This window comes from Ophidiomyces ophidiicola (genome assembly GCF_022830035.1).
Source record: "Ophidiomyces ophidiicola strain CBS 122913 chromosome Unknown scaffold_25, whole genome shotgun sequence".
NCBI classification, from domain to species: Eukaryota; Fungi; Ascomycota; class Eurotiomycetes; order Onygenales; family Onygenaceae; genus Ophidiomyces; species Ophidiomyces ophidiicola.
Window position 1 is genome coordinate 189,854 of NW_026054665.1, and position 25,559 is coordinate 215,412.

Genomic DNA, 25,559 nt, shown 5'->3' on the forward strand with positions numbered 1-25,559 from the left:
CGGGTCCGTGCAGATCTCTAAGCCAAATTTTAGTGTTTCAAGCCCCATACTTCATTATTATTCTTCTTTTTTCCGGCCGTGTGTGGCTCCCAAAACTTTGGCGAAGTATAGGAACCGCAACGAGTTGGGTTTACCTTTCTACTACCTAGAAAAAAAATATTCCGTTCATAATGCTCATGATAAAATAGCTAAAAAGATCTTGTCCCACTTTGTTGTTACTTTGCTTCCCGTCGTGAGTAATACGAGTATAGGACCTTTTTTGCATGTAGACAGTCACTGGTTGTTTATCTGTTTTCTCGGCTCAAGGCCCGCTTTCTCCCGAGAAAGCGGTCATTCGGCACAATGAACCTGCCACCTTATTTTATTTTTTGCCATCGGGTTCCATGTTAGTCAACAAACTAATCGCAAAACTACGCCCATTACTTTGGAACTTTCTATTGTCCCATACTTCAAAGCCAAGGCCACCTCAGCCGTCTTGAAAGTGGGCTTTATGGCCCTAGTTGCTAGCCACTTGTCATTCCCGTCAGCCTCGATGTCAAAATATGTTTGCGTGATCAGAAAAGCAGGGAATTCAGGCTTTGATGATATTTCAAATGGAGAAATAAGCAATGCCCCATGATGAAGTGGATGGTCATCGCTTCGATGTGGACCTGGAGAACCACTTTGCAACGTCACTATGGAGTGCTTGCTGCATTGTTCATTCTTGAATAATAATACTTTGCACGTTCAAGGCTGAAGTCATTCTTGAAAAACAACCGAATGACCCCCGATCACTCCGAACGGGCGCACCTTGCTTCTACACCGCAACAAGGACCAGAAAGCGATCCATTTCCATTATGGGGGGCGGCCCCACTAATGCCAGTCATGTTGTCGGAACATAGCCGACCCGTTCACATCACAACATGCTTCCGAAATTATCAAAGGTACGGCAGGCCGTGCCAGTCGAAACCCATAGAACACATTGTGGCCAAGAGGCAGATACATGGTATCAAGTTAGACCTGCCCTCGCTGGATTTTTGGAAGTTTTCTAAAATTCGCAGCATCTATAATACTCCTTGAGATAAAACTGCAGCGCTAAACGATATGGGACTCTTAGAGGACCTGTAGGATGCGCATAAAAAGAAGTGAGGCAAACAATCTTGGTATCAAATCAAGACTGATGCTAGTGGATTGCGGGGAAGGAGGATCTCTTCTTTCGTCATATCCCACGAATGATTGGCCGGCATTTGACGACGAGCGCTGCAGAAAGGCGGGCTATTAGCTCCCGACAGTATACAGACTTCCCTCGGCCGCCACGAAAAGAAAAAAAAATCATGGAAGACAGCATGAGAAGGGTTACAACACACAACATGCTGTTTTGTATGATGCGTGATCACTCAGCATTAAAAAGTTCAGCACCGCCGGATAGAGGCTGGTAGCATCGCCATCTTCAGTCGTGTGCGGCTATCGCGCTACATGATTGGCTTGTCTTGGCGAAAGACATGCCCCAAGGCTTGGCGGCTAATTGCATTGCATGAATCGGCTGTTTTGAAGCTTGAAGGCCGGTGTTCCAAAACCTCAGTTGGACCTGGTATTCAACGAAGGGTCGGCCTGTAAGTATCAATAACAGCCCAGCTCATATGTGGCCGCTTTGGGTCCATGCTCGAAAAAATAACTCCCAATTTTAAGATCGAGATATGGCACCCTAAGGTCCGTGCGCTGTAGCAGAACTCAATAACAAATGTATGTGCTCCGCTCAACGCACCATGTAGGCACGTTGTCGATCTAAATCCATGAGGACACCTCGGCCTTGGTTGAGTGGTTTTTTATTGCCGTTGAGAGAGCAGAATGTTTCGTAAGTGAAACTGCAGGGCCATCGGCAAAAGCGGAGAATGATTCGATACAAAACAACGTAGAAAAAATGGCTTCGTATCAGGAACACGTTCAATTTCGACACACGCTGACAGCTAGTTCCAGCATTTATCGCTTCAAGTTTCATCAGTCGCGCCAAAAAGGCGGGACAAGGCTTCCGGCTAGTATAATGGTTAATACAGAGTACAGGGACAATATTCCCATAGAGAATTATAATATGTGAGACGATGGCGTGTTTTCTTCCCATATGCGGTTCTTGCGCTCAACGCTATTTCTTGACAAAGAGGATGAAACCCCCCAGTCAAGTAGGAAGTCAGTGCACACCATGCAGCAAAGCATGGTGGTACGAGAGGCGGGGGAGCTGTGGTTTGACTGCAACACGGCACGGTTTGCTGCATCCCCAAACTCGGCAACAAAGCCTAGCTTCCCCGATGCATTGCCTCAGCCAGGGTGTTCCTCCAAGGTGGAAAGCGGGGTGGTCGGAGGTTGAAGACTGAAACCAGTCACTTTCTCCCCTCGAATTATTATTGAGCTTCGGGCTGTTCGAGATTCTAGAAAGAAATGTCCGCGATGCTTCGCAAAGTGCGTTGCTGGACCGTTTGTGACTTGCGATGTCGTCGAGGGCACGTAGAGCTGTGTTGAGCCGGCTATCCAAAACTGGCGACGTGCATAATGCCAAGATCTAACGGAAATATTCGGATTAACTGTATTGCCGGAGTTGCTTCTTTGTCATCATGGCGTCATTTGGTTGTCCCAACAATCAAGCTTCGCGATAGGCTTCGTTGAGCGAATGCGATGACCATAGAGCAGCATGGCAAACTTATCATCGAGAGGAGAGCAGAAAGCTGAATCTGCATTGGACGAAGATTATGAAGAAGACTATGGTCTCCCCGATTTTCACAATCGCTTCATCGACGATAGCGATCTCCGAGAGTTCGAGAAAGCCCTTAACGCGCCTGAAGCTTTATCTCTCGTTGCAATAAACGACTGGAGACCGATACATCAGCGAGTAAGGAAATCTGGGAAAACGCGCAGGGCGCCTCGCAGGACTAAAGATGAAACGAGAGAAGGCTTCGTTTACACTCTCTTAAAATGGCCCTTTCTACTCTTCATTATGTTCTGGATCATCATACTCGGCATACTTTACCTACTCACCCGTCTGTATATTTGGCTCTATGAGCAGCTTTTTGCTTGGACAGGAGAAAGACAAAGACTAAGAAGGGCCCTTCGTTTGACAAATACATATAAGCAGTGGAAACACGCGGCGAAGGCGCTGGACACATACTTGGGCAATGACAAGTGGAAAGAGAACGATGCATATGCGTACTACGACCACTCCACTGTTAACAAGGTGCTTGGGCAGATGAAGCAGCTTCAGGAAAAGATTAAGAACGGTGATGCTGATGAGAAAGCACTCGCAGCCGAAGAGCTCTGTATCCTCCTAGAAGGGTGCATCAAGACTAACTTCTCTGGGATTGAAAATCCACGGCTTTACAGCGAAACGTACTACGGAACCAAGAATTTAGTACAAGAATTTATCGATAAGGCACAGGTATCGCTACAGCTGGCTTTGGAGACCAAGGAACTACCAGATGAAAGAAAACGAATTCTCTTCAGACATCTAGATACAAATTTTGGCCGTACCGTCCTATGCCTATCAGGCGGTGCCACACTTGCTTATTATCATTTCGGCGTTATCAAGGCCCTCCTTGACAACGATATACTTCCAGATATCATCTCAGGGACTTCAGGGGGTGCACTTATCGCAGCACTAGTTGCAACCAGGACCAACGAAGAGCTCAAACGGCTTCTGGTACCAGAATTGGCACATAAAATTAAAGCTTGTCGTGATGGGATACCGACATGGTTAAGACGCTGGTGGAGAACTGGGGCACGTTTCGATGTTATGGACTGGGCTGAAGACTGTAGCTGGTTTTGTCGAGGCTCTACTACCTTTCGTGAGGCGTATGAGCGGACGGGTCGGGTGCTTAACGTCTCCTGTGTCCCCTCAGATCCTCATTCACCGACAATATTAGCAAACTATCTCACTTCACCTGACTGCGTCATTTGGAGTGCAGTTCTTGCTTCTGCGGCTGTTCCTGGAATTCTACACCCGGTCGTATTGATGAAGAAGAAACCAGATGGCACACTTGCCGCGTACTCCTTTGGACATAAGTGGAAAGATGGAAGCCTTCGCACAGATATTCCGCTTAAAGCATTGGATGTTCACTTCAACGCTAGCTTTCCTATCGTTTCACAAGTCGGTTTTTCACGCCTCCATCAAAGTCTTGAAATGATGCTAACCAGGATACAGGTAAACCCACATATCAGTTTTTTCTTCTTCAGCTCCCGTGGCTCTGTGGGCCGGCCCGTTTCCCACCGAAAGGGGCGAGGCTGGCGTGGCGGTTTCCTCGGCTCCGCCGTAGAACAATACATCAAGCTGGATCTTAACAAATGGCTCAAAGTCCTACGTCATCTGGAACTCCTTCCTCGTCCACTTGGACAAGATTGGAGTGAGATATGGCTCCAGCGATTTAGTGGCACAGTTACCATCTGGCCAAAAACCGTCATATCAGATCTATACTACATTCTGTCTGACCCCAGCGTATCACGGCTAGCCCGAATGCTGAGCGAAGGCCAGCAAAGCGCGTTCCCAAAAATCAAGTTCATCCACAATCGGATGAAATTAGAAAGAGTCATTGCGGAAGGACTGATGAAAGATCCAGAATGGGCAGGCGGCTCGAGGCGGAAACATATACCCGTTCGCTCGCTGAATGACCGCATTTCGTCCACCGAGACGTATGTCGATGGCAGCTCTGTGGATCTTTTAGCTGATTTACAGGGGAAAGAAGGATCTGACTCAGCAGGACGTCGCCCGGCTGGGAAACGGCGGAATAGTGTGATGGAAGAGCTCAGGCGCCAGTATGCTGTATTTTTTGATGATACTGATGATACTGCGCCGAGTGAGGACGAACATATTCTTTCTTACAAAGATGATTCTAGCGGTATCATGAGATAGCTGTGCTTGCTTTTCCTCTAAGCTCCATATTTTAAGTATTTTGAATGATATCCTCAAGGCGTGGTCTCTCTGGCGAAATGAGATGTTCCAATTTCAATTCTAATATCGTTGTTTTTGGACTATCCCTCCTTTTTTTTCAGTATATTGGTGTTCACCGGGGTTGGAATGCATGCATAGGAATGGTGTCAGTTGCTTTACTGGTTGTTCAATATATAATCACAAGTGGACCTTACTGGCTATGGCAATTAGTAGCCCTAGACAAAATAGACGCTCTATACAAAGTGCATATATACATGCATAAAGTAGTTTAGGGCTTCCAAGTAAGAAAAATTGTGTATACATATTCGTTGGTATATGAAAATAGGGCTAGAAGAAAATGCTATGCTTATAAATATGACCAAAGCTGCCCAAAGAATAAGAAAAAAATCCAACGCCAAAACATGCAGAACCCTAAGCAAACAAAGTCAGAGAACCAGCCATTTTTCCGTAACCTTTGTAGCCATCTCTGTATTCCCACCGAAGGTATAGAGGCACTGTAATGCATATGCCGCCTCACGAGTGTAGTCTTCCCCGTAGACATGGATACCATTATCTCTATCGTGTTTACGCAGCAATTTCTGTTTCGTGTTTTCAGCCTGTACCTCTTCGCTTAAACTCAGACATCTCTCAAAGCCTTCAATGGCCAGATGTGCTAAACCCAGCATGTACCATATTCGTGCGAAATTGAACTCCACTTCTTGTCTTTCTTGAGGAACGCTACTTAAACTTCTAATTTTCTGGTACTCCTGCATGAACGACAATCCCTGCATAATGAGATAGTGTCGGTTGTCAGACTGGCGCTTAAGGGAATGGTGTATATAACTAAGGGCGATTGATAATAAAACAGCGGGATTGTCTGGGTCAAGTGCATAGGCGCGGAAAAAGTAGTTAAGGGCGTTGGTGAAGCTGTTTCCGGCATATAGAATATGGCCATACAACACAAGCAGGGCTACGTCCATTTCTTCAGCGGCCATTGGGTTACCAAACTCGTCCTTTGTTGATAAGCTTGCTCGTTCGGCGAAAAAAGTAGGCAGTGGGCGATCAGCCTTTGGAGTCGAATTATCTTCAGGAATGGTATAGTCAATCGCCTTAACCTGGCGAAGCATAAATTTCATGCTTGGAGAAGAGTGAAATAGAGATTTTCGAGGGTCACCACATAACCGGCTTAAAGTCGCGAAGAGTCGATATGTATCAGTAACAAATTGATACTCCTTCATAAACCACCGAGCAACCGTTGCTAAAACTTCTTCATCCTGAAGTCGAATTGCGCAAGCTACAGAAGTATTAAATTTGATACTCATATAGGTCAACAGACCGAAGAAATACTCACTAAACCAACAAACGTAAATTTGACGGGTAGATGGCTTTGAATAATACCAAACATTTGCATGAGCCGCAGCCGACAGAGAATCAAACGCTTCTTCTGCGCTGCCTTGGCCAGCAAGAACGAGCGAGTATTCGAGAAATATGTCAAGCCAAGCATCAAAGGCAATACCATGGTAGTCTGTAGGTATTAATTCTGGGTCAAGTTCAGCGGTGCCTACAAGAGAACAGTTAGCTTGAATAGAGGTGATTGTGAATGTAGATAGTTACCTGTTGCAGCCTGGATACGACCTGCCATTTCATATATTTCATCCATTATATCTGCCCCCTTTAGTCCTTCAGGGTTACTTTGAGAAATTCTGGAATACCCTGTAAACACCTCCTGTTTCTGAAGAGGAAAGAAAAGTCGATTTGAACGAAAATTCCTCAGCAGTGCATCAGCAATATCTAGCCAATCTTCTGTTTCTTCTTCACCCCCAGCTCTCATACTAGGCTGAAATTCCAACAGCTTTTGATATAAATAACGCACGTGCTCCGAGCTCGGTGTTACTTTATTGTTGAAGCCGCGTTCCGTTGAATTTGGAAGCCCGGCTTGCCCAGTAGAATATAGAGAGCCAATCCCGCCATATTCTGATAATAATAGGTTCTCTGGCCCTATACCTTGATCAGTGACACCAGATTCAAGAGAACGAAATTCCTTAACGAGGTGTTCTATCCGAGAACTAGGATTTCCCCTCCGTTTCCGGATCGGTATTGATTCCTGTCTCCCGAGCTCTATGGCCTCAGTAACGTATTTCAGCGCCTGGTCCATCATGTTGCAGCGCTCGTAAAATTTTGCGAGTTTTGCCCTTGCTTCAATATTCATTGGGTCGTATTCTGCTACTGTTAGAAGACAACTCTCAGTCGCAGCGTCGTCATGGGAAGCCATGTAGCATTCCGCCATAGCCATAAAAAGGCTAGTATCGGCAAATTCTTGGGTGTATTGGAGAGGGTAGTAGAACAGGAGGGCGTCTGCATGGAACCCCGCGTCTTTCAAGGCGTCTGCAGCCTCGCGAAAAAGGTCTCCATAGTCATATAACTTGGAGCCTGGGCCCGTTTCTTCCGGTTGTAACCACATGAAGTGGGTCTATAGGAAGTTCGTTAGCATGAGGAGGCCTTTATTGTCGTATCTAACCTACCAATGCCTCGTCCCTAAATTCAACCCCCATTTTTAATCGGTAGATCCCGAGTTTCACCCGAAGTTCGAGGGGGAGCCCAAGACCGTACAATTCTAAGGGGTATTTACAAGGGGTAAACCAACGTGTATCGATGCGGCGAGGATGATCCTCGGCATCCCATTCACGATCATCTTCCCATAGTAAATCCCATTCTGTTTCATCCTTTCGCCCAAGTAGCCATCGTGAGAGAGACCTCAGAGCGCGCAAGCCTCCCCAAAAGTCCTTCTGGTATCCAAACAGCTCTACATAAATGTTGACATCCGACCAGTCGAAATCGGTTGCATTTTCCAGGGGGAGGGATGAATAGTAAGAAATGCTTTCATCGTACAGTGTCTTTGCTCTTTCAACATCATTTAAATCTATGTAAGCTTCGGCAAGTTGTCGCAATGCAGGTGTGTTATGGGGAACATCTTTTAGAAGCTTTTCATATTCTTGAATAGCTCTTCCGTTGTGATTCAATTGACGATACAACGAAGCTCTCTCGAAACGCATACCATAGTTTTTCGGTTCAATCTCGATCACGCGACTGTAGCAGTAGACCATATCTTGTAATGCCGCCGTTTTATCATCCCCGGCATGCTCTGAAATCATTTTCGCAACTTTTAACCATACCGCTGGATCCTTGGGCCTGGTATGAGCACCGCTAAACAGGGCAGCCAGTGCTTTGCTCTTGTGACCTTGGGCTAGAAAAATTTCAGAAAGTAAGGAATGCGCCACAAACATTTCAGGGTTTATCTGAATTGCTTGTTTCACGAGCACAATGGCACGGTCATAGTCGGTATCAATAAAAGCCAAAGTAGCGGCTGAATGTAGGTCCTTGAATTCTACACTCGGCTCCACCGGCTTCCTTGGGCCGCGTCTGATGTTCTTTCCTTTCCTGGCAGCCGACCTTCTATTAGATCGATTGATGGACGAGAGAACAGCCTCATCATCAATGAACTGGTTCGCCTCATAGTGTTCGGAATCCCTGTGGCCCGTATCAGTTCTTCCTGCGTATGTCGGGAAACGTTTCCGATAGGGCTTACGAAGAGTCTCCGGTAGACGATTGGTAGCCAGCTTCCACGATGGTATGTGCGTCAAAATTGCTGGAGCGCTTTAGACGTCCGAATTCGTCATATCCATTGTCATCACTCAGTCCCTCGCTATCCCATTGGTCTGATGGTATATCAACATCCATTTCTACGTACGAAGGTTGGACCTTTTATTAGTATGACAGCGAAATCCCCGCCGTTGCTCTGGCTATGTGACTGGAAAATGTGGCGAAATTGCTTGGCTTGGATTTGTGCTATGCGCATGGCATCCAGCTCAAAAACGGCTCAAAAGAGCCTGATATGATCACACAAAGTCAGAAGCCGTGCTCGTCCGCGATGACGAATTTCAACATTAGGCCGGCGGCCGAAGCGAGCTCTGTCGTTGTTCTCATTTCCTATTCTGGAGCTATTGGAAGCCAGTCTAAGCTCTGGCTTAGTCATCCATGCCCTCGACCTTTCCAGGGCGTTCAACATCAGATTCATCGATCCAGGGGAAGGCAGACGAAGGATTAAAAAGGAGAAAAGGAGCGGGTGTGTTGTCGAAGTCACCTTGAATGCCACGCTAGGCTCCGATCCATCTTCGCGGCGGCATCCTGCCCCCCTGCGTCTAAGATTCGAGTTGCAGATGCCGCGTAAAAATGGCGGCCGAGCTACCGGCGAGAACCGGGCCGTTGAGCCTAGCTGGCTATATTCCTCCGTTTGCAGTAGTTATTGCATGGTTAAGTGTGGGTATACCCAGAGAGTACAGAAACCGAAGGGCAATAACGCGCCGTCGGCTTCCCTTCTGTAACTGGGCTGTTGGCTGGCCTTCTCAAGGTGACGGGCGCCGTGCGCTCAAGTTGCGCGTCCTCGGTTGGGAATATCTGCGCATCTCCACTTGTTCGCGGGGATCCTCTGCCTAGCGACAAATAGCCAGCATCCGAGTCGACTATTGAAATCTATTCTTAGGCCGCCCCTTCGCCTAACAGCCGTAGGCCCTCGTCGCTTGTCTTTCTTCCTTCCGCCAGGCGCTGAGTCAGCCAGCCTTGGGCTGGAACTCGGAAAATATTGAGATCAGCTCCAGTGCGCCAACACCCAACGACCCCAGCACCTCCCCTCCCGTCCGTTTCGCCTCTTCCCTCTCTCCCTCGCTTCGTTGATGTCCTGGCCATCTTCGCCGTGCTCGTCGTGACTTGTCCGCTCCGTCCAGCCTCACCCTCCCGTTCACCCATCATCGGAAACCCGTCCACCGTTTTTGGTGGCGCTGAGGCCCTGCCGTGTTTGAGACACTGCAGCGCTTCGTCCGATCGTTGCCCTAGAACGAGGAAGGCTGTTATCATATATGCTTCCCCCTTGCCGACATTCTGTTACTTATATCTTTGTGATTTATCCCTCTTCAATCTTTAACTACCCTAATTAATATAGCCGCTGGACTGGCCGCTCGCTCATCAGCTTTGCCCAATAAGAACTTATTCGATCGATTCAGACTGGGTATTGGATACCCTCTCTGTCCTCCTCGAGATTAACTGATCATTCTCTATTGTGCGTAATCAGTGGGGCGATTTAGGTGCCGGGCCGTCCATTTTATACGCAAACTCAGCCGTGCTGCAGGAGCTTTGCCCCATATTTCCGACACCTCTGTGTTTCTCAACCATCCTCAAGCCGTTCTTTCAGCCATGGCTAGCCATATCATTGGGAACAGGAATAGTACTCCAGAGGCCTCCAAGTCTACTCTTCGCCCTCCGTCCTCATCTCGCACGCTCGGTGGTTCTCATCAGCTCCGTGCCTCCGCAGATATGTCAGGTTTCTCCTCCCCTCTTGCGGGTCGAAATATCCGCCCTTCTTCCGAGGTGTACTTTAACCAACAATCCCAGGGGCAAAACAACACTGAGGATGCGTTGGATCGGGCGGCGCAGCAGTGGATTGCCGATATTGATCAGTATGAGACCACACTTGAAGAGATGGCAGCTGCCACGCTGGATCAGGACTTTAAGGATGAGCTGAGTGCCATTGAGCAGTGGTTTCGTGTCTTGAGCGAAGCTGAACGTACGGCTGCTCTTTACGCTCTGCTTCAACAGACAACTCAGGTTCAAATTCGCTTCTTTATTCAAGTGCTACAGCAGATGTCGCAAAGTCATCCTATGTCTAGCGTCTTGTCACCTGCTAATTTTGGCGAAAAAGGTTGGTTACAGAAACAAAATTTCTGCTACAAGAGTGTTATCTGACATATAATCCCTTCAGATCCCATGTCAAACCGCCTGAGCGATGCCATGGCCAAATTGAATGTGGAACCATCTCGTAACTCAATGGGCCGTCCGCCACCTTCACCTGGAAATAAACGTAACTCTGGACTCGATTCATCTACTATTAATGCTATGTTTCCCGATGCTGCCGCCGCAATTGCCAAAAAGAAGGCAGAATTCACTCAGCAAACAGGCAATATTGCAGGATCAAACCGGAACAGTGCTGTGTTCGGCGAACGAACGGCTCTAGTTACTCCCACCATTTCTACTCCTGATTGCAAAGATGTCTTGCCGCAGCCCCCAACTTCTCCTTGGCCACAGCGTACGCACGAACCACAGGCCCCTATTGCACGACCAAAATCATCAAGTGGACAACAGCCAATGGGCCAATTTTCCCAAACACACTCTTCGGTGCGCTCCCCGCTTTCTCTGAACCAGAGTGCTTCCTCTAGTATACAGAATACTACCATTGCAGCCCCTGAAATTACTCAGGACCCCCCGCTTCTCTCTCCATATAATCTAGGCAACGCTAGCTGGGCTTCGATGAGTAGCACTCCCATGGTTCCATCATTTAATCAGCAAAATAGTCAGACACAAGCAGACATGGTCGCAAATGCAACTGCCATGAAACTCGCCGCTCTTTCCACCGTCAACAACAGAATTGCTTTAGATGACGCTCGAAAATATCGTCGTGCTCGGTCAAATGATGCACAAAAGACAACCGGGCAAGGGCCGCTTTCTCCCGGCCTTCCAAATCAGACAATCCCAGGAACGAATGTAATTATGGTAAACGATGCAGGTCAAATTCTTAATGCACAGCAAATTGCAGCCCTGCAAGCACAACAACAAGCAGTCGCATTGGCTGGGCGTCGATCCCGTCCGAATTCACCGGGAATGGCCATGCAGGGTGCTTCGTTGGGGCATATGAACTTCACTTCACCCCAGAATAATGGGTTTCTAGCCGCTTACGATACAAATACCCTTTTAGGCAATAGCTTTGGCGGACTTAGTATGGGCCTCCCTGGCGCTGGAAGTCATGAAGGATACCTCTCCGACCACTCTGAAATAAATCGTGGCCGTTCGCCACGCGGCCGACGGGGAAGTTCGAAACCCCCAGAAGACCCCACGGATATGAAGTTGCTTCAAGATATCCCTGCCTGGCTTCGTTCTCTACGCTTGCATAAATATACAGATAATCTTAAAGACCTGAAATGGACTGAACTGATCGAGCTTGATGACAAAGCTTTGGAGTCACGCGGAGTAAATGCGCTTGGCGCAAGAAATAAGATGCTGAAAGTAAGTTGGATTGTTTTATATATTTTCAATTTACTTTATTCTAATGTTCTTTCAGGTCTTCGAGCAAGTGAAGGAAGCCAAGACAGCTGGACGTCTTGACTCTATACGTTGAAACTTTGCCAGCTGAAGTTAATCAAACGACAAGTATTGGATTAAAAGAAAATTTTGCGCCTTAGCAGTCACCCAAGCCTGGGTGCGTAATTTTGGCGAGATCTCACAAATTATTTAACTCAAGTTATTTTCAAATGGGCAAGAAAATGTTGAAAAATCTTTATCCATTTCCACCAGGTATACTCCTTTGGGTTGACCAGGAATTTATCCAGCCGTGCACATGTCCATCTGGCAACAAGCCTATCAGCCAATCAAAATATGTAGGCCGCAGTCCAGGTTTAAGATTTCCTTTCGGTTACCTGCACTTTTTTGTATTCATCTGATGTTTTCTTGTCCTTTTCTTTTGTGTATTAAGTAAATAATGATGGATTTCATGTTCACCCATGCTTCACACCGCTCCTGCAGGTTTTCCTTGACGTGGGCTATGAAGGGGATCTCTCGTGGGGAGGTAGATAAATTTAGTCTTTGAATATTCCAAGTACAGTACACATAAAGGACGAGCAAAAAAGCATATGGCGGAGCGATCCTTACTTTTGGCCAGTAGAGGCGAGTAAGGCTTGGCGGCTATAAGCTTCGATAGTTACTAAAGAGTACTTACACCTATTGGTACCATATCTTAAGAATATCAATCTAGAACTTCTCTTAGCCACGAAGGCTCGGTTACTGATCTGTATCCCGTTGTGAAATTACATTTCCTTTGTCGGAAACCGCTTTCCGGCCTGCTACAGGATGTGAGAGGCGCATTCCAACGCCCCGTCAAGCTCCGCTGAATGCCCACAAACCACACTCATGCCAGCAAACGCCCAACCCGAAGATCCACTGGATGGTGGTAAGTCCTAGATTTATTTCAGAGGGAGGTTAATTGCGGGTTTAACACAGAGTAGCCGACTATGATCCAATCGACCATCTAAACGAGATATTTCCCCATCCCTCCACCCTCGCTTCGGTTTCTAAGACTTCCTACGCTCTCCGAGACTACCAAGATGGCCTTGACCGGGATATCGCAGCCCTTACCGAGGCTCAGGCAGCGTCAAATAAGGCAAGCGTTGAGCGAATTCAAACTGCCAAGGCAGATATGGCAGAACTCTTCAAAAAGATCGACGACGTACGCGAAAGGGCTTTAAAGACTGAGCGCGCTATCACCGAGATGACTGCGGATATAAAACAATTGGATAATGCGAAAAAGAACCTTACACTGTCAATGACCACACTTAAGAGGCTGCAGATGCTGACCACCGCGTATGAGCAACTAAAGGCCCTTAGTAAGTCAAGGCAATATAGAGACTGTGCACAATTGTTGCAAGCGGTTATCCAGCTGATGTACCATTTCAAATCGTACCGTTCGATTGATCAGATTGCTTCTTTGAGTCGTAATGTGGCAGATATACAAAGAGAACTGCTGGAACAAGTGTGCGAGGACTTTGAGCTCATCTTTACAAAAGGGGAAATTTCCCAAAGGAAGAATGTTTTATCAGAGGGATGCTCTGTGATGGATGCATTAGGGGATGTAGCGAAATCGAGGCTTATCACTTGGTACTGCAATACTCAACTGAGGGAGTATAGACAAGTGTTTAGAGGAAATGAAGAGGCAGGCTCTCTAGATAACATATCAAGAAGGTATTCTTGGTTCCGAAGAATGTTGAAAACTTATGAGGAAGAACATTCAGCCATATTTCCGACATCTTGGAAGGTTGGTGAGACTTTGACGAACGTCTTTTGTGAAGGAACTCGAGAAGACTTCAAGGGGATACTATCCCGCTCAGTGCGCAGTGGCCAGAGTCTGGATGTGAACCTTCTACTATCCTGTCTACAAGAGACACTTGATTTCGAGCATTCCCTTGACCGACATTTTGCTCCAACCTCCCGCGCATCTATTGATACCTTTACCTCCAGTGAATCTCCTGCTTTCTCCCAATCCATATCCGAAGCCTTCACCCCTTACCTGGGTATTTGGGTTGAGGCACAAGATAAACAACTCGCTTCATTGATTCTAAAGTACCGACAACAGCCCATTAAGCCTAAAGACGAGGACTTCTCTTCGCAACTTGTAATTCAATCATCTACGGATCTCTTCACATTCTATCGCCATTCTTTGGCGCAATGCGCTAAATTATCTACCGGGGACAGTTTATCGGAGTTATCAAAAGTTTTCGGGAAATATTTAGACCAATATGCACAACAGGTCTTGCTGTATCATATCAGCGAGCGAACTGCGGGACAAGTGCCGTCCCAGGAAGAACTAATAATGGTGTTGAATACTGCGGATTACTGTTATTCGACTTGCAATCAACTAGAGGAGAAGATTAAGGGTCGCATCGACGATAATTTCAAGCAGGCTATTGATCTCCAAAGCCAAGCGAATTCATTCATGGGTATTGCCGGCGCCGTTGTTCGTATCCTCGTCCGCAAAGTTGAATTGGAGTTGGATTCCACCTGGAAAGAAATGCGGAATATTTCATGGAACAAGCTTGACAGCGTCGGCGACGAGAATTCCTATGTCGAGTTGTTGTTAACAAAATGCAAAGCGAAGTCCGCAGAAATATTGAACATGCTTCACAAGCAACAATACGCCCGAACATTTGCAGATCACGTCATCGAATATATCTCCAGCACATTTGCGTCTAATATCTACCAGTGTAGGCCGGTTTCTGAGACTGGCGCTGAGCAGGTCTGGCTTGCCCTTTTCCATACTCTATGCTAGAATACTAACGGTTAATACCCCAGATGCTGCTTGATGGCTATTCATTGAAAAACGGGCTATCTACTCTTCTCGACCCTGCCCCTCCTGGATTCACAAAACGTCTCAACACTACATTTCAAAAAGTAGACACGCTCCTGAAAACCCTGCAGGTTCGAGCTTCGCCTGCGGAAGCCCTTGTACAGGCATACCTTATTCACATCGCCGACAAAAACGACAATAACTTCCGCAAAATCCTTGATATAAAAGGTATTCGTGGGAAAGGGGAACAGAATCGACTACTTGAGTTATTTCAAATTCATAAAGCGTCCGATCGCTATGCCTCAAGTTTACAGGCGAGTAGCCCGTTGATCGCCCAACTACAAACACAAACCCCTATACCCTCCCAGTCCATAGCCGCCCCCCAAGGCCTGGGGCTGAGTACCCTTGCTACAGCTCCAGGCTCGTCCCTAGGAGCAAGTACGAGATTCGATGCATCCATGCTAGGCTCGGCGCTCATATCAGCAGCTCGTGACGGAGTAGATAGATTAGGCACTCCAGGACTCGGAACCCTAGGGGCCAGCCCGACCATCGGGGTCAACGGGAGGATGGGAACTCCCCCCCTTGGAGATGTGATGGGATCCAGTGATGGGATTGAAGGGGGGTTGGCTGCAGCTGGACTCAACGCGACGAATCTGAATGAAAACTTGAAAAATATCGGCAAGTTTTTCCGTAGAGATATAGGCGGACTAGGAGGGAGGTTTGGAAGAGGCGTTGATGATGGGAAATAGTTCACAGCTCTATCCTAATTGACCCGTTACGAACCGTCTTAATTGACGGAGTTGACAACTGTTGGTGTGAATCTACGCATCATGTACAAAGAATTGGTCACATATCTTACTACAAAGCATCATGGCAATCCTACAAGTTTCTATGTTGAATTAGTCCACAATCCTTTCAAAAGACAAATGGTGTAAATTCAGAAAAAACAAGGGCGTCATTAAAAAATTAGAGTGTTGTTGCGTTTTGGTTGATCCTCACAAGGAAGCTGAGCTCCTCAGTGTTAAAAAAACCTAATCTTTCGCCGAGGGGAGGTATGTTGTAGTAGCAAAAAAGTATATGCTTACCTACTTAGTACGGACTAATGGCAGTTTTTGATTCAAAACTAGAGAACCATAACACTGGAACAATAAATTGAATAACTCGTTTGGTGTTTCATTACGAGAGTAGAAGCCGTAGAGTACATTTCTTTCATATTTCCCGTAACATAAGTGACTCAGACTTAATTTAGTCGAAAAGACCACCGAAACCTGAAATTCGGGTTAATAATACTGTAATCGAGACAAAAGGTGGGGATAAAAATTCATACCTCCTTCGTCACTCTCTTCCTCTTCCTCTTCCTCCTGTTTGGCAGCTGGTGCAGCATCAGTCTTGGCTTCAGCGCCAGTAGAAACTGGGGCAGCAGCAGCATAGGCATCAGGATTGGCAATGCGGTCCTTGAGCTCCTCAATCTCGCTCCAGCTGTAGTCAGTCTCAACAGCAATGGCCAACGTCTTCTTGTAGGCATTGACAATGGAGTGCATGACGGAGGGCAAGGTGGGGAAATTGGCAGCCAAAGAAATGGCAGTGATGGTGTTAATAGCGGTCTGGAAAGACTTGAGGAGCTGCTCTTCCTCAATATCCAAAACATCGGAGCTGAACGTCTGACCATCATCATAGATCTGAGCAACAGTCATACCATACGTGAAGGGAGAGATGTTCAGCATGTTAAGAAGAGTGGCTTCAGAGGGGCCGACTTTAGAACCAGCCTCGACGAGCTTGAGATCGGACGTGATTTCAATGGTACCACGAGCAATCTTGGTGGGAACACCCAAAGCCTGGAAGAAAGATGTCTTTCCGGGTTCCATACCGGTGTTACCAGCAGGAACAAAGACATCAGCGGGAGCAACGGCACCAGCACGAGCTGGGGCAGCAATTCTGTTGGCCAGAATTTTGGTTCGGACCTCCTTCAAGTCATCGTTGGTGAAGATAAAGCCAACGTTTCCTAAACACTCAAAGCATTATTATACCATATACGCACACGCAATGAATTTGACCCCCACGTACCCTTAACATGAGGCAACAATCGCTCGAATTCTGGGTTGTCGGTGATGAATCCTTTGAGGGCGCGGCGAACCTGTCGTGATGGTTAATATGCGCTTTCACCCCAACAATAGCACGCTTCGAGACGGACCATAGTGTTCTTTCCCATGAGCACAACGGCCTGGCCGCGAAGGCTCAAACGGATTTCGTGCATCTGCTGAGAGCTGACATTGTCGACGGTGACAATGAAGATAGACTTGTATTCATCGAGAAGATCCTTTAGCTTCTCAAAGTAAGCAGTCTTGCTAGCTGATCTGCCCCCCATGTCTCCTTAAGGGTGAAGATAGGATATTTAAGGGCAGCGAAAAATAATCTGGTAAAAAAGAGAAGTCTTGCTGTTGACCGAGAATTGGTTTTCGAGATAGATTTTCTCTCGAATTTGTTCGACAGTCTTGGCGTAGCTCGCCTAACTAGGGCCTGCGGCTCGCGTTGATCACGTGATATAAAAGCTGTCTCCGGCGAAATTTTGTTTAAGGGTGTCGAGAAGCTGGAAGGGTGCCTCGTCTGTTCATATTAAGAAGTTCATTCGCCTAAAATAGACTAGATATGCGATAGGTTATTTTGAATAATGACTTTCAGATACCCAATTCAGCGTATTAGACATTTCAAATGTCAACAGAGGGCCTTCTTTGCAGCAACAGCGGGTCCGACAATAGTCATAATTGACTCGGGTACTGGGATACAGCTGTCTGCTTGGCCGGATTCTACTTTATCTGCAAAAGAGAGTGGTGATGCTATTGATACTTGCAAAGAACCTCCTGAAAAAAGAAGGAAGCTCTCTACCCAAAGTAACGATGAGGCTGACAAGCCTATGGAAAATAAGCCTGCTGGCCTTGGAGCGACAAAAATTCCGTGGTCTACGATTCCCATTCTTGTTGTTTCAAGCACTGGGGATCATATTGTCGCAGTAACAGGAGAGGACAAGTGCCTGCGAGTTTTCACAGTGACGCGTGACGGAGCACTCGCCCAAATATCGGAGCGGTGAGAGTTGGGTCGAAAAGGGAGATATTTCAATTCATGCTAATAGTTCGATTTAGGTACATGCCCAAGCGCCCTTGCGCAGTTACATTGACCCCGGACAATTCCACAATTTTGTCAGGAGACAAGTTCGGCGACGTGTACTCATTGCCGCTCATCCCCAAATCCGAAGTTGTTGTTTTGCCATCAAGAAAAAGTGCAGAACCCCAGAAGACCTTTCAGCCCTCAGCTACTAACCTTACGGTTCATACACAAAGGAACTTGAAGGCTCTGGAGCAACAGCTTCGCAACCCCCATGTGGTACAAGATAGATCAGAGCCCACTTTTGAATATAAACTTTTGCTTGGCCATGTGTCCATGCTCACTGATATGACACTCGTATCTATACCAGCGACAGCCTCCAGCAGTGCCCGTTCATACTTGATCACGTCAGACCGTGATGAGCACATCCGTGTCTCTCGTGGACCTTCACAATCTCACATTATTCATAATTATTGCCTAGGGCATACATCTTTTGTCAGCAAACTCTGTGTTCCATCCTGGCATCCTAATGTGTTAATTTCGGGTGGTGGAGATAATTTTATCATTTGTTGGGATTGGCACAAGGGCCGCATCTCACAAAAGCTGTTGTTAGGCGGCAGTTCCAACATCGAAAACGAGGAAACCGAAAACCAGACACCTAATAAATACGATATCATTGTTTCAGGAATATGGGCCATACCATTCTCCGAAGTTGAAAACGCAAAGGGAGCCATACTGGTAGCTTTGGAAGGGTAAGGCTTGTCTCTATGAGTTTTCAACTAGACCACCACTAAAAACTACTACTACTTCTAGTGTCCCTAAGCTTCTACCGTTTAGCTTAGATCTCAATGGCACTCTTCTTGCTCTTGCACCTCTTGAGTTATCTGGGAATCCCCTGGATGTTATCAGCCTTGAAAACAGCGGCAAGATCTTAGTGTCACTTGATAACATCCACAAGCCAGGATCCACCAACGAATTGAGAGATTCGACACAGGAGAGCCCGCTTTTACAATATTTTACCCCTTGTAGCAATGGGGAGATAAGTTGGACAAACAGTTCAATTCCTGCAGTGGATGTGATCAATGCGCGAGAAGCCACAGATACTGATGCGGATTTGGGTAGCCAGAAGGCGGAGGCTATGTCTAGCTTATTATATACCAATGGGAGTCTAAGGAAGTGGTCCGGAGGAGACGATGCATGAGCACATACAATCTGTACATACTACTCATACATCCTACCTAGCAATATAGGAACCTGACACCAGGATACCATATATAAATATTATAGATAAATCAAGGCCCACTGCTTATGCTGAAATTCCAAAAAGAGAAAAAAAAAAAAAAAAAAGCCTCCTCACGCCCATACTCATTGTGCCGAATTTCGGCTGAGTACTCCGTACTTGCGGGGCTATTAATATTATTGCTAAGCAATGCGGCCTACCAACTTTATTTTACATATGTACATATAAACTGTACCCCCACCAAGGTCCAAGGAACAATCATTGCACTCCCGTAACCATGTCTAATCAATTCGAGCCGCTACAAAACGATTTGCTTCTCAGAGCCGCAAGGGGTAGGTTCTATATTTTTTCATCGGTGAGGATGAGCTGACTTTAATTCGCAGGAGAGAGAGTTGAGAGGCCGCCGATATGGATTATGCGGCAGGGTAACTATTCCTTATGCCCGTTTCTGTTCTCAAAATATTCTTACTAACTCATTTTGTTATAGCTGGTAGATATCTTCCAGAATATCATGAGGCGAAAGGAAACCGAGATTTCTTCGAATGCTGTCGTGATCCGGAGGTTGCATCGACTCTCACCTTACAGCCCATCGAACGCTATGCCGGCCTCATTGACGCTGCAATCATTTTCTCCGATATCCTGGTCATACCACAGGCGATGGGAATGACAGTGGAGATGGTGGATAAAAAGGGCCCCAGCTTTCCCGAACCATTGAAGTCTCCTGATGATGGCCAGTATGAAAAGGTTATTGCAAGAAGGGTAAATGTCAAAGAAGAGTTGGATTATGTCTACAAAGCTATCACAGTCACAAGGCAGAAACTTAAGGGAAGAGTGCCATTGATTGGTTTCTGTGGGGCTCCATGGACACTGTTGTGTTATATGGTTGAGGGCGGAGGCAGCAAGATGTTTATTCAGACGAAAACTTGGATATACAAATACCCGGAAGCATCAAAGGCATTATTGCAAAAGATTGCCGATATCTGTGTGGAATATTTGGCTCTGCAGGTTGTTGCTGGCGCACAGTTGGTTCAAGTATTCGATTCATGGGCTGGAGAGCTCTCCCCAGTTTCCTTTTCTGAATTCGCTCTGCCGTATTTACGATACATTGCCACCAATTTACCGAAGAGGACAGTCGAACTAGGCTATGAGCCAGTTCCTATGACAGTTTTTGCCAAGGGTGCATGGTATGCCTTGGATGACTTGTGTCAGTCGGGGTATAATGTGGTGGGACTAGATTGGCTTCATGATCCTGCTCTAGCATACAAAATCGCGAATGGCCGCGTTACTCTTCAAGGAAATGCGGATCCCGGCTGTCTATACGGCACCAGAGAAGCTATTACAGCTGTGGTGAAAAACATGGTAAAGGGTTTCGGAGGCGGCAATCAGAAATGGATAGTCAACTTGGGGCATGGTGGGATATATGCTACCTAACTATTGGTTTCACGAAGCTAACATGGTCTAGGCGTGACTCCATTCGTTGATCCTGAAAATCTGAAATTCTTTTTCCAGGAAATTCACCGGCTGACATCAGCTTGACTTTGAATTTTGAATGCTATATTGTGGCTGTCAGAATACCCGCTTAGAATAAAGACCTTTCAGTGTTTATGCCTTTATAGAGGTGTTTGAATAGAAGTAGCATATTTTTTATATGCTGTTTCTGTAGACTTGTACGGAATACTTCGTATGTCTGTATCTACATCTAGAGTGGTTTCGAGCCAAAAACTAGCTCTGTTAATAATATACCAGTGGTGCAATTTGAAGGTTCTGAAAAATTCAAAATAGGTTTGTTAACGTTGTAACTGTCAACTACGCTTCAATGGAAGTTGTCTCTGGTTTTGATAGGCATATTCATATTAAGTTTAGGGCTCAACCTTAATTACAACAAGGCTGATACTCTATAAGAGATATGTGCATTCTGCAAGAAATAAATCTTTGTTAAATAGGTCCTTTGATGTGTGTGCATGTCTGCAGTAGAGGTTTGGACCTGGTTGCCAGAAACCTGACTTCATTCTGTGGGCATGTGAACGTGGTGGGTAGCATTGCATTCCAGCCGCCACTGGCCCATTTTAAACGTCGCTTAGACGAAAGGGAAGAGCCTCGGCGGCCGGGCAAGCATCGTGTTGCACCCTTGCTCCCACAACTCAGGGTGATGGAGGGGTAACTCATACGGAGTACGGCGTACGTACGGAGTACTCCGTAACGTAATTCCTCACCGAACGCCCGATCTCACCCAACGACCGCTTCTTACGAAATTACCACTACACCTTCAAAATACGATTTTTCAACAACCACGTAGTAAAATTAATTAAGCTATTAGTTACAGCAAGTAGGAAAGTATCGGACGACACAGGAGCACATGATGATCATGTGACTGAGCGTCTATAATATTGCGTCTGGTCTTGCTCCTAACAAACAAGACACAGATACTTATAGATGAACATGCTATAACCAAGGCTACAGGAAAAACATATGAAAAACCCCTAGCAAACCTCTGCCAGCCTGATAGACAAAGATAATGAAATCAGTATCATGATCAAGAGAAGAAGATGGCAAATTTACAGTTCTTCAGTTTCTTCTTCAGAGATCTGATCATCTGACAAGTCATCTGACTTCTGCTCAACACACTCTTATAGCTTTGGCAGTGATGTAGATGGTGAATCCCCCTCTATCAAATAATCAATATCCACAAGCCCCAATTGCTTAACAAATTTTTCAAATTTCTGCCTAGGTAAGGTCTTTGTTAAGTCATCTGCAGGCATATTATCACTTTCAATTCAGATAATATTCAATTTCTTATTAGTAACTGCTTCTCATAACCAGTGATGATGAATATTAACATGACAGAGCTTGATAATTAGTTGCAGAGCTGCTGAAATCAGTAACCATATTGTTTGCAAATTATCACATAAAATATCAAAATCTCTTTCTAATTTCAACATAATATTCTTAAATAAGTGTTTCCACCACATGGTCTCTTTTGCCATATAGAATAGTGCTAAAAGCTCAGCTTTCATTGAAGATGTTGTAATGATCTTTTGTCTGAAGAATTTCCAATCAATTAAGTCTTCAAAGAGCTTAAATACAGAGCTCTGAAAGAAGCATCTAGAGCTCAAATTGTCTGCAAAAGAAGAATCACTGATGATTATTAAATGAGTGTTTACAGCATTATTATTATCACTCTGGATATTCAACTCTCTCTCAGCACAGAATTCAAGAGCATAATACTTCATTGAAAAAGCATATGAGACAACTCTCTCAATTGCTGTATGATGTTCTGATTCTGAATTAACCAAAGCCTCACTTAATTTTGCAGTAGCAAATGAAATATCAGACCATGTTACAATAGCAGTATAGAGAGTCAAATCAATCTTCTGTTGGTAGGCATGTATTCATTGCTTATCTTGTGCCCTCATATAAGGAGCTATATCTGTAGTTATCATTGATGTACATGGTGGCTTCAACTTCATAAGATTGAACTTATTAGCAATCTTCTCAATATAACTATTCTGGCACAGCCAAAGCTTCTGAGCATCTCTATTGTGTAAGACATGAATATCTAGAAACCACTCTAGCTCTCCAATCTCTCAAAGCTTGTAATGCATTCATAGATTCTTCAATAACTGCCCAAATGTTCCAACATCCTTTCTGTGATATAAAAATACTATGTTATTCATGTAAAAGAAGATAATAATATTCTTACCAATAAATAGACATGGTTCTTCACAAATCTGACAGAATTTTAGTTTCCAGAGTGTTGAAGTGAGATCTTCATATCAGAGTCATGGAGATTCAGAATGATCATATAAGACATGTAGAATCTTTCAAACACCTCTTTTCTTACTGTAACTCTCTGCTGGTCTGCAATAAACAGATTTATCAAATGAAGCATTAATGAACACATTAACAGCATCAATCTGAAAGATCTCCATTTCAAAATAAGCTGTTATAGTCATTAAAAGGTGAAATATTCATGCAGCAAGAGTAGCAGTGTAGATGTCATGTTTATTATTGGTATCCAGATCTCTGTGAAAAACAAGCCTTGTCTTATAATGTTCCAAAAAACCATTAACATCAAATTTATATATATAAATCCACATTAAAGAGATTGAATGTATTTCTTCTGAGCTCTCTACTTCTTCAAAGCATTTCTTTGTTTGTAGCTTCTTCATTTCCACATCCATTGCAGCCTTAAAGTCACCAATGTGCAGATGTTGCAACATTGAAAAATAATGCTTTGAAGACTTCAGAAGATTCTTTCTGTGAAGTCTAGAATTCATAATTGTAAAAGCTGTTAAATAGTCTCTATAAAAAGAATTCAAATGTGCTGTTTGCTGCAGAATCACTGTATAAGCTGTTCATCTGTCAATTCAATCTGCATTTTGGCACTTTATTCTAGCACTTTGTCTAGAAGATTGCTCTGTGCTCAAGCTCACATCAACTGAGTCATTCATCACTTTCATGGCAAAATGATTGGCTGTCAAAATCTCATCATTAGTGCTCATCACCTCTGTGGCAGAACAATTGGCTATTAATTGTCCATCATTTGTGCTCACCACCCCCATAGAGCTAGCAGCAGAAAGTGTAGTAGATGTTATATCTTCAGACAGCTCAACTACAACACCACTCATCACCTCCATAGCTTCCACAGCAGAATGATTGGCTGTCAATGAAAGTTGATCCAGCACCTCTATTTCAGTTGATGGTGTTGTTGAATCATTTGAAAGAGATTGAATGTAGATGTCTGAAGCTGATGACTCTGATGTAGGCTCTGATGTTGACAATGCATGTGTCTCTTCTGACTGATCAGTTAGTGTCTTAGTCATTGTTTCCATCAATCTTATTGGCTGATCAACAGTCTCATGACTTTCACATGGTGTATTCTCCTCAGAGTCTTCATCTTCACTGTCATGCTTGCTCAAGCTTGCCTTGTTAATATCACTTACTTCAACAAAAGATATTGTATCCAGCACAACAAAGCTCTTCTGTAATAAAAGCTTGCTGCTAATCTTATTAGGATCAAATAGTGTACCTTTGTTGAATATAATGTCTCTCATTAATATAACCTTTCATTGTACTGGAATCCAAATGTGAAAAATATTTGTTGATTCATATTCAATGAGATATCCAACTTTCACTCTAGAAGTCAGCTTCTGATTTCTTCCATATCATGCATTCTTAATTAAAGGATATGCTCTACAGCCAAAAACTCTTATATGTCTAATTTCAGTTAAAGGAGTTGCAGTTTGAAGATATTTCTCTAAGAATTCAAGAGAAGTGTTCCAACCAAGATCTTTAATCAGAATTCTGTTTAAAATATACACTGCAGTCTTGATGCATTCTGACCACAAATCCTCAGATAAGTTGGCTTCAATTCACATTGTATGTGCTGCTGTTGTTATTAAAGCTCCCACACATTCTGCAGCTCCATTTTGAGCCAGCATGTAGAATGCCAAATGTTAAACAACTATATCATATGTTCAAGCCAACACTGTCAGTTCTGACTGCATAGAGGTCTCTCCATCAATTTAAATAGCCAAGATAGCCAATTGATATAAATTGAGAATTACCCTTATCATTTTTGCTGTGCATGTCAAACTTTTGGATTTTCACTGCATCATTTCCACATAGTGCAGATGGGTATAATCACAATATAAGTGAACCACCCACCTATCTCCATTATAACCTGGAGCAAACTGTATGAGATCAACAGACATCTTCATGAATGAACATGTAGATCTTTCCAATGATGTTCTGTGTATGATTTACTTTACTTTTGAAAGAGCACAAGATCTGCACTTCACTGTTAGAGGACTCTGAAAGATCTTTGCAAATTTCATGTTGGTAGACATCTTCAGAAGATGAGTCAGAGACTCTCTTTCTAGATGACCAAGTCTCAAATGCCAAATATTCATTGTTTCTAGTGAACTGGAGGCCAATGTCATCAATGGTTTCTTAACCAAATCTCCACCCAACAAGGCAGTAAAAACACTCTTTGTTATACTGTCTGTTGCAACATTAATAGATCTGTATTCAACAACCATTTTTCTCTCTTTAACAGTCAAATTGAACAAGATATCCCTTGTATCAGCATAGTAAACCATAAGAGACTCATCATCCAAATAACAACTCTTTGCACACAGCAATCCATGTGCTACTAGATTTGTATGAAAGTCAGAAACATATAGAACATTCTTTAGTAATATCTTGCCAGCATCTGCTGGCATTTGGGTATAAACTTCAACATCACCATATCCATGGATTTTACAATGAGTATTTCCAATGAGCACAATATCTGAAGAACCAGCATCCCAGTAGTTTTGAAATCTTGTAAAATCATTGCAAATATGTGCATCTGCACCCCCATCTAATATGAAGCTGTCCCATAATGAATA

General features: G+C 44.7%; 7 protein-coding genes across 7 annotated transcripts; 5 read left to right on the top strand and 2 right to left on the bottom strand.

Moving 5' to 3' along the window:
- Positions 1-2,662: 2,662 nt before the first annotated feature.
- LOZ57_005272 (uncharacterized protein) lies at positions 2,663-4,870 on the top strand (the record flags this gene model as incomplete). Its single annotated transcript, XM_049254303.1, has 1 exon — positions 2,663-4,870. The coding sequence occupies one exon, from the start codon at positions 2,663-2,665 to the stop codon at positions 4,868-4,870; it is 2,208 nt and encodes a 735-aa protein (XP_049106773.1).
- Positions 4,871-5,334: 464 nt separating this feature from the next.
- Positions 5,335-8,626, bottom strand: TFC4 (transcription factor TFIIIC subunit tfc4; the record flags this gene model as incomplete). Its single annotated transcript, XM_049254304.1, has 4 exons — positions 5,335-6,449; positions 6,503-7,358; positions 7,411-8,416; positions 8,475-8,626. 4 exons carry the CDS (start codon positions 8,624-8,626, stop codon positions 5,335-5,337), a joined length of 3,129 nt encoding a protein of 1,042 aa, XP_049106774.1.
- A 1,629-nt stretch (positions 8,627-10,255) lies between these two features.
- Positions 10,256-12,110, top strand: VTS1 (Flap-structured DNA-binding and RNA-binding protein; the record flags this gene model as incomplete). Its single annotated transcript, XM_049254305.1, has 3 exons — positions 10,256-10,640; positions 10,701-11,998; positions 12,054-12,110. The coding sequence occupies 3 exons, from the start codon at positions 10,256-10,258 to the stop codon at positions 12,108-12,110; spliced, it is 1,740 nt and encodes a 579-aa protein (XP_049106775.1).
- Positions 12,111-12,898: 788 nt separating this feature from the next.
- Positions 12,899-15,577, top strand: VPS53 (Vacuolar protein sorting-associated protein 53; the record flags this gene model as incomplete). The annotated part of the gene is made up of 3 exons (XM_049254306.1): positions 12,899-12,938; positions 12,994-14,777; positions 14,834-15,577. The coding sequence occupies 3 exons, from the start codon at positions 12,899-12,901 to the stop codon at positions 15,575-15,577; spliced, it is 2,568 nt and encodes an 855-aa protein (XP_049106776.1).
- Positions 15,578-16,073: 496 nt separating this feature from the next.
- On the bottom strand, positions 16,074-17,193 carry RPP0 (ribosomal protein P0 (A0) (L10E); the record flags this gene model as incomplete). The annotated part of the gene is made up of 4 exons (XM_049254307.1): positions 16,074-16,096; positions 16,156-16,830; positions 16,893-16,962; positions 17,020-17,193. 4 exons carry the CDS (start codon positions 17,191-17,193, stop codon positions 16,074-16,076), a joined length of 942 nt encoding a protein of 313 aa, XP_049106777.1.
- Positions 17,194-17,496: 303 nt separating this feature from the next.
- On the top strand, positions 17,497-19,128 carry TRM82 (tRNA (guanine-N(7)-)-methyltransferase non-catalytic subunit trm82; the record flags this gene model as incomplete). Its single annotated transcript, XM_049254308.1, has 3 exons — positions 17,497-17,909; positions 17,966-18,679; positions 18,741-19,128. The coding sequence occupies 3 exons, from the start codon at positions 17,497-17,499 to the stop codon at positions 19,126-19,128; spliced, it is 1,515 nt and encodes a 504-aa protein (XP_049106778.1).
- A 316-nt stretch (positions 19,129-19,444) lies between these two features.
- On the top strand, positions 19,445-20,703 carry HEM12 (Uroporphyrinogen decarboxylase in heme biosynthesis; the record flags this gene model as incomplete). The annotated part of the gene is made up of 4 exons (XM_049254309.1): positions 19,445-19,499; positions 19,551-19,592; positions 19,655-20,578; positions 20,630-20,703. 4 exons carry the CDS (start codon positions 19,445-19,447, stop codon positions 20,701-20,703), a joined length of 1,095 nt encoding a protein of 364 aa, XP_049106779.1.
- Positions 20,704-25,559: the final 4,856 nt, after the last annotated feature.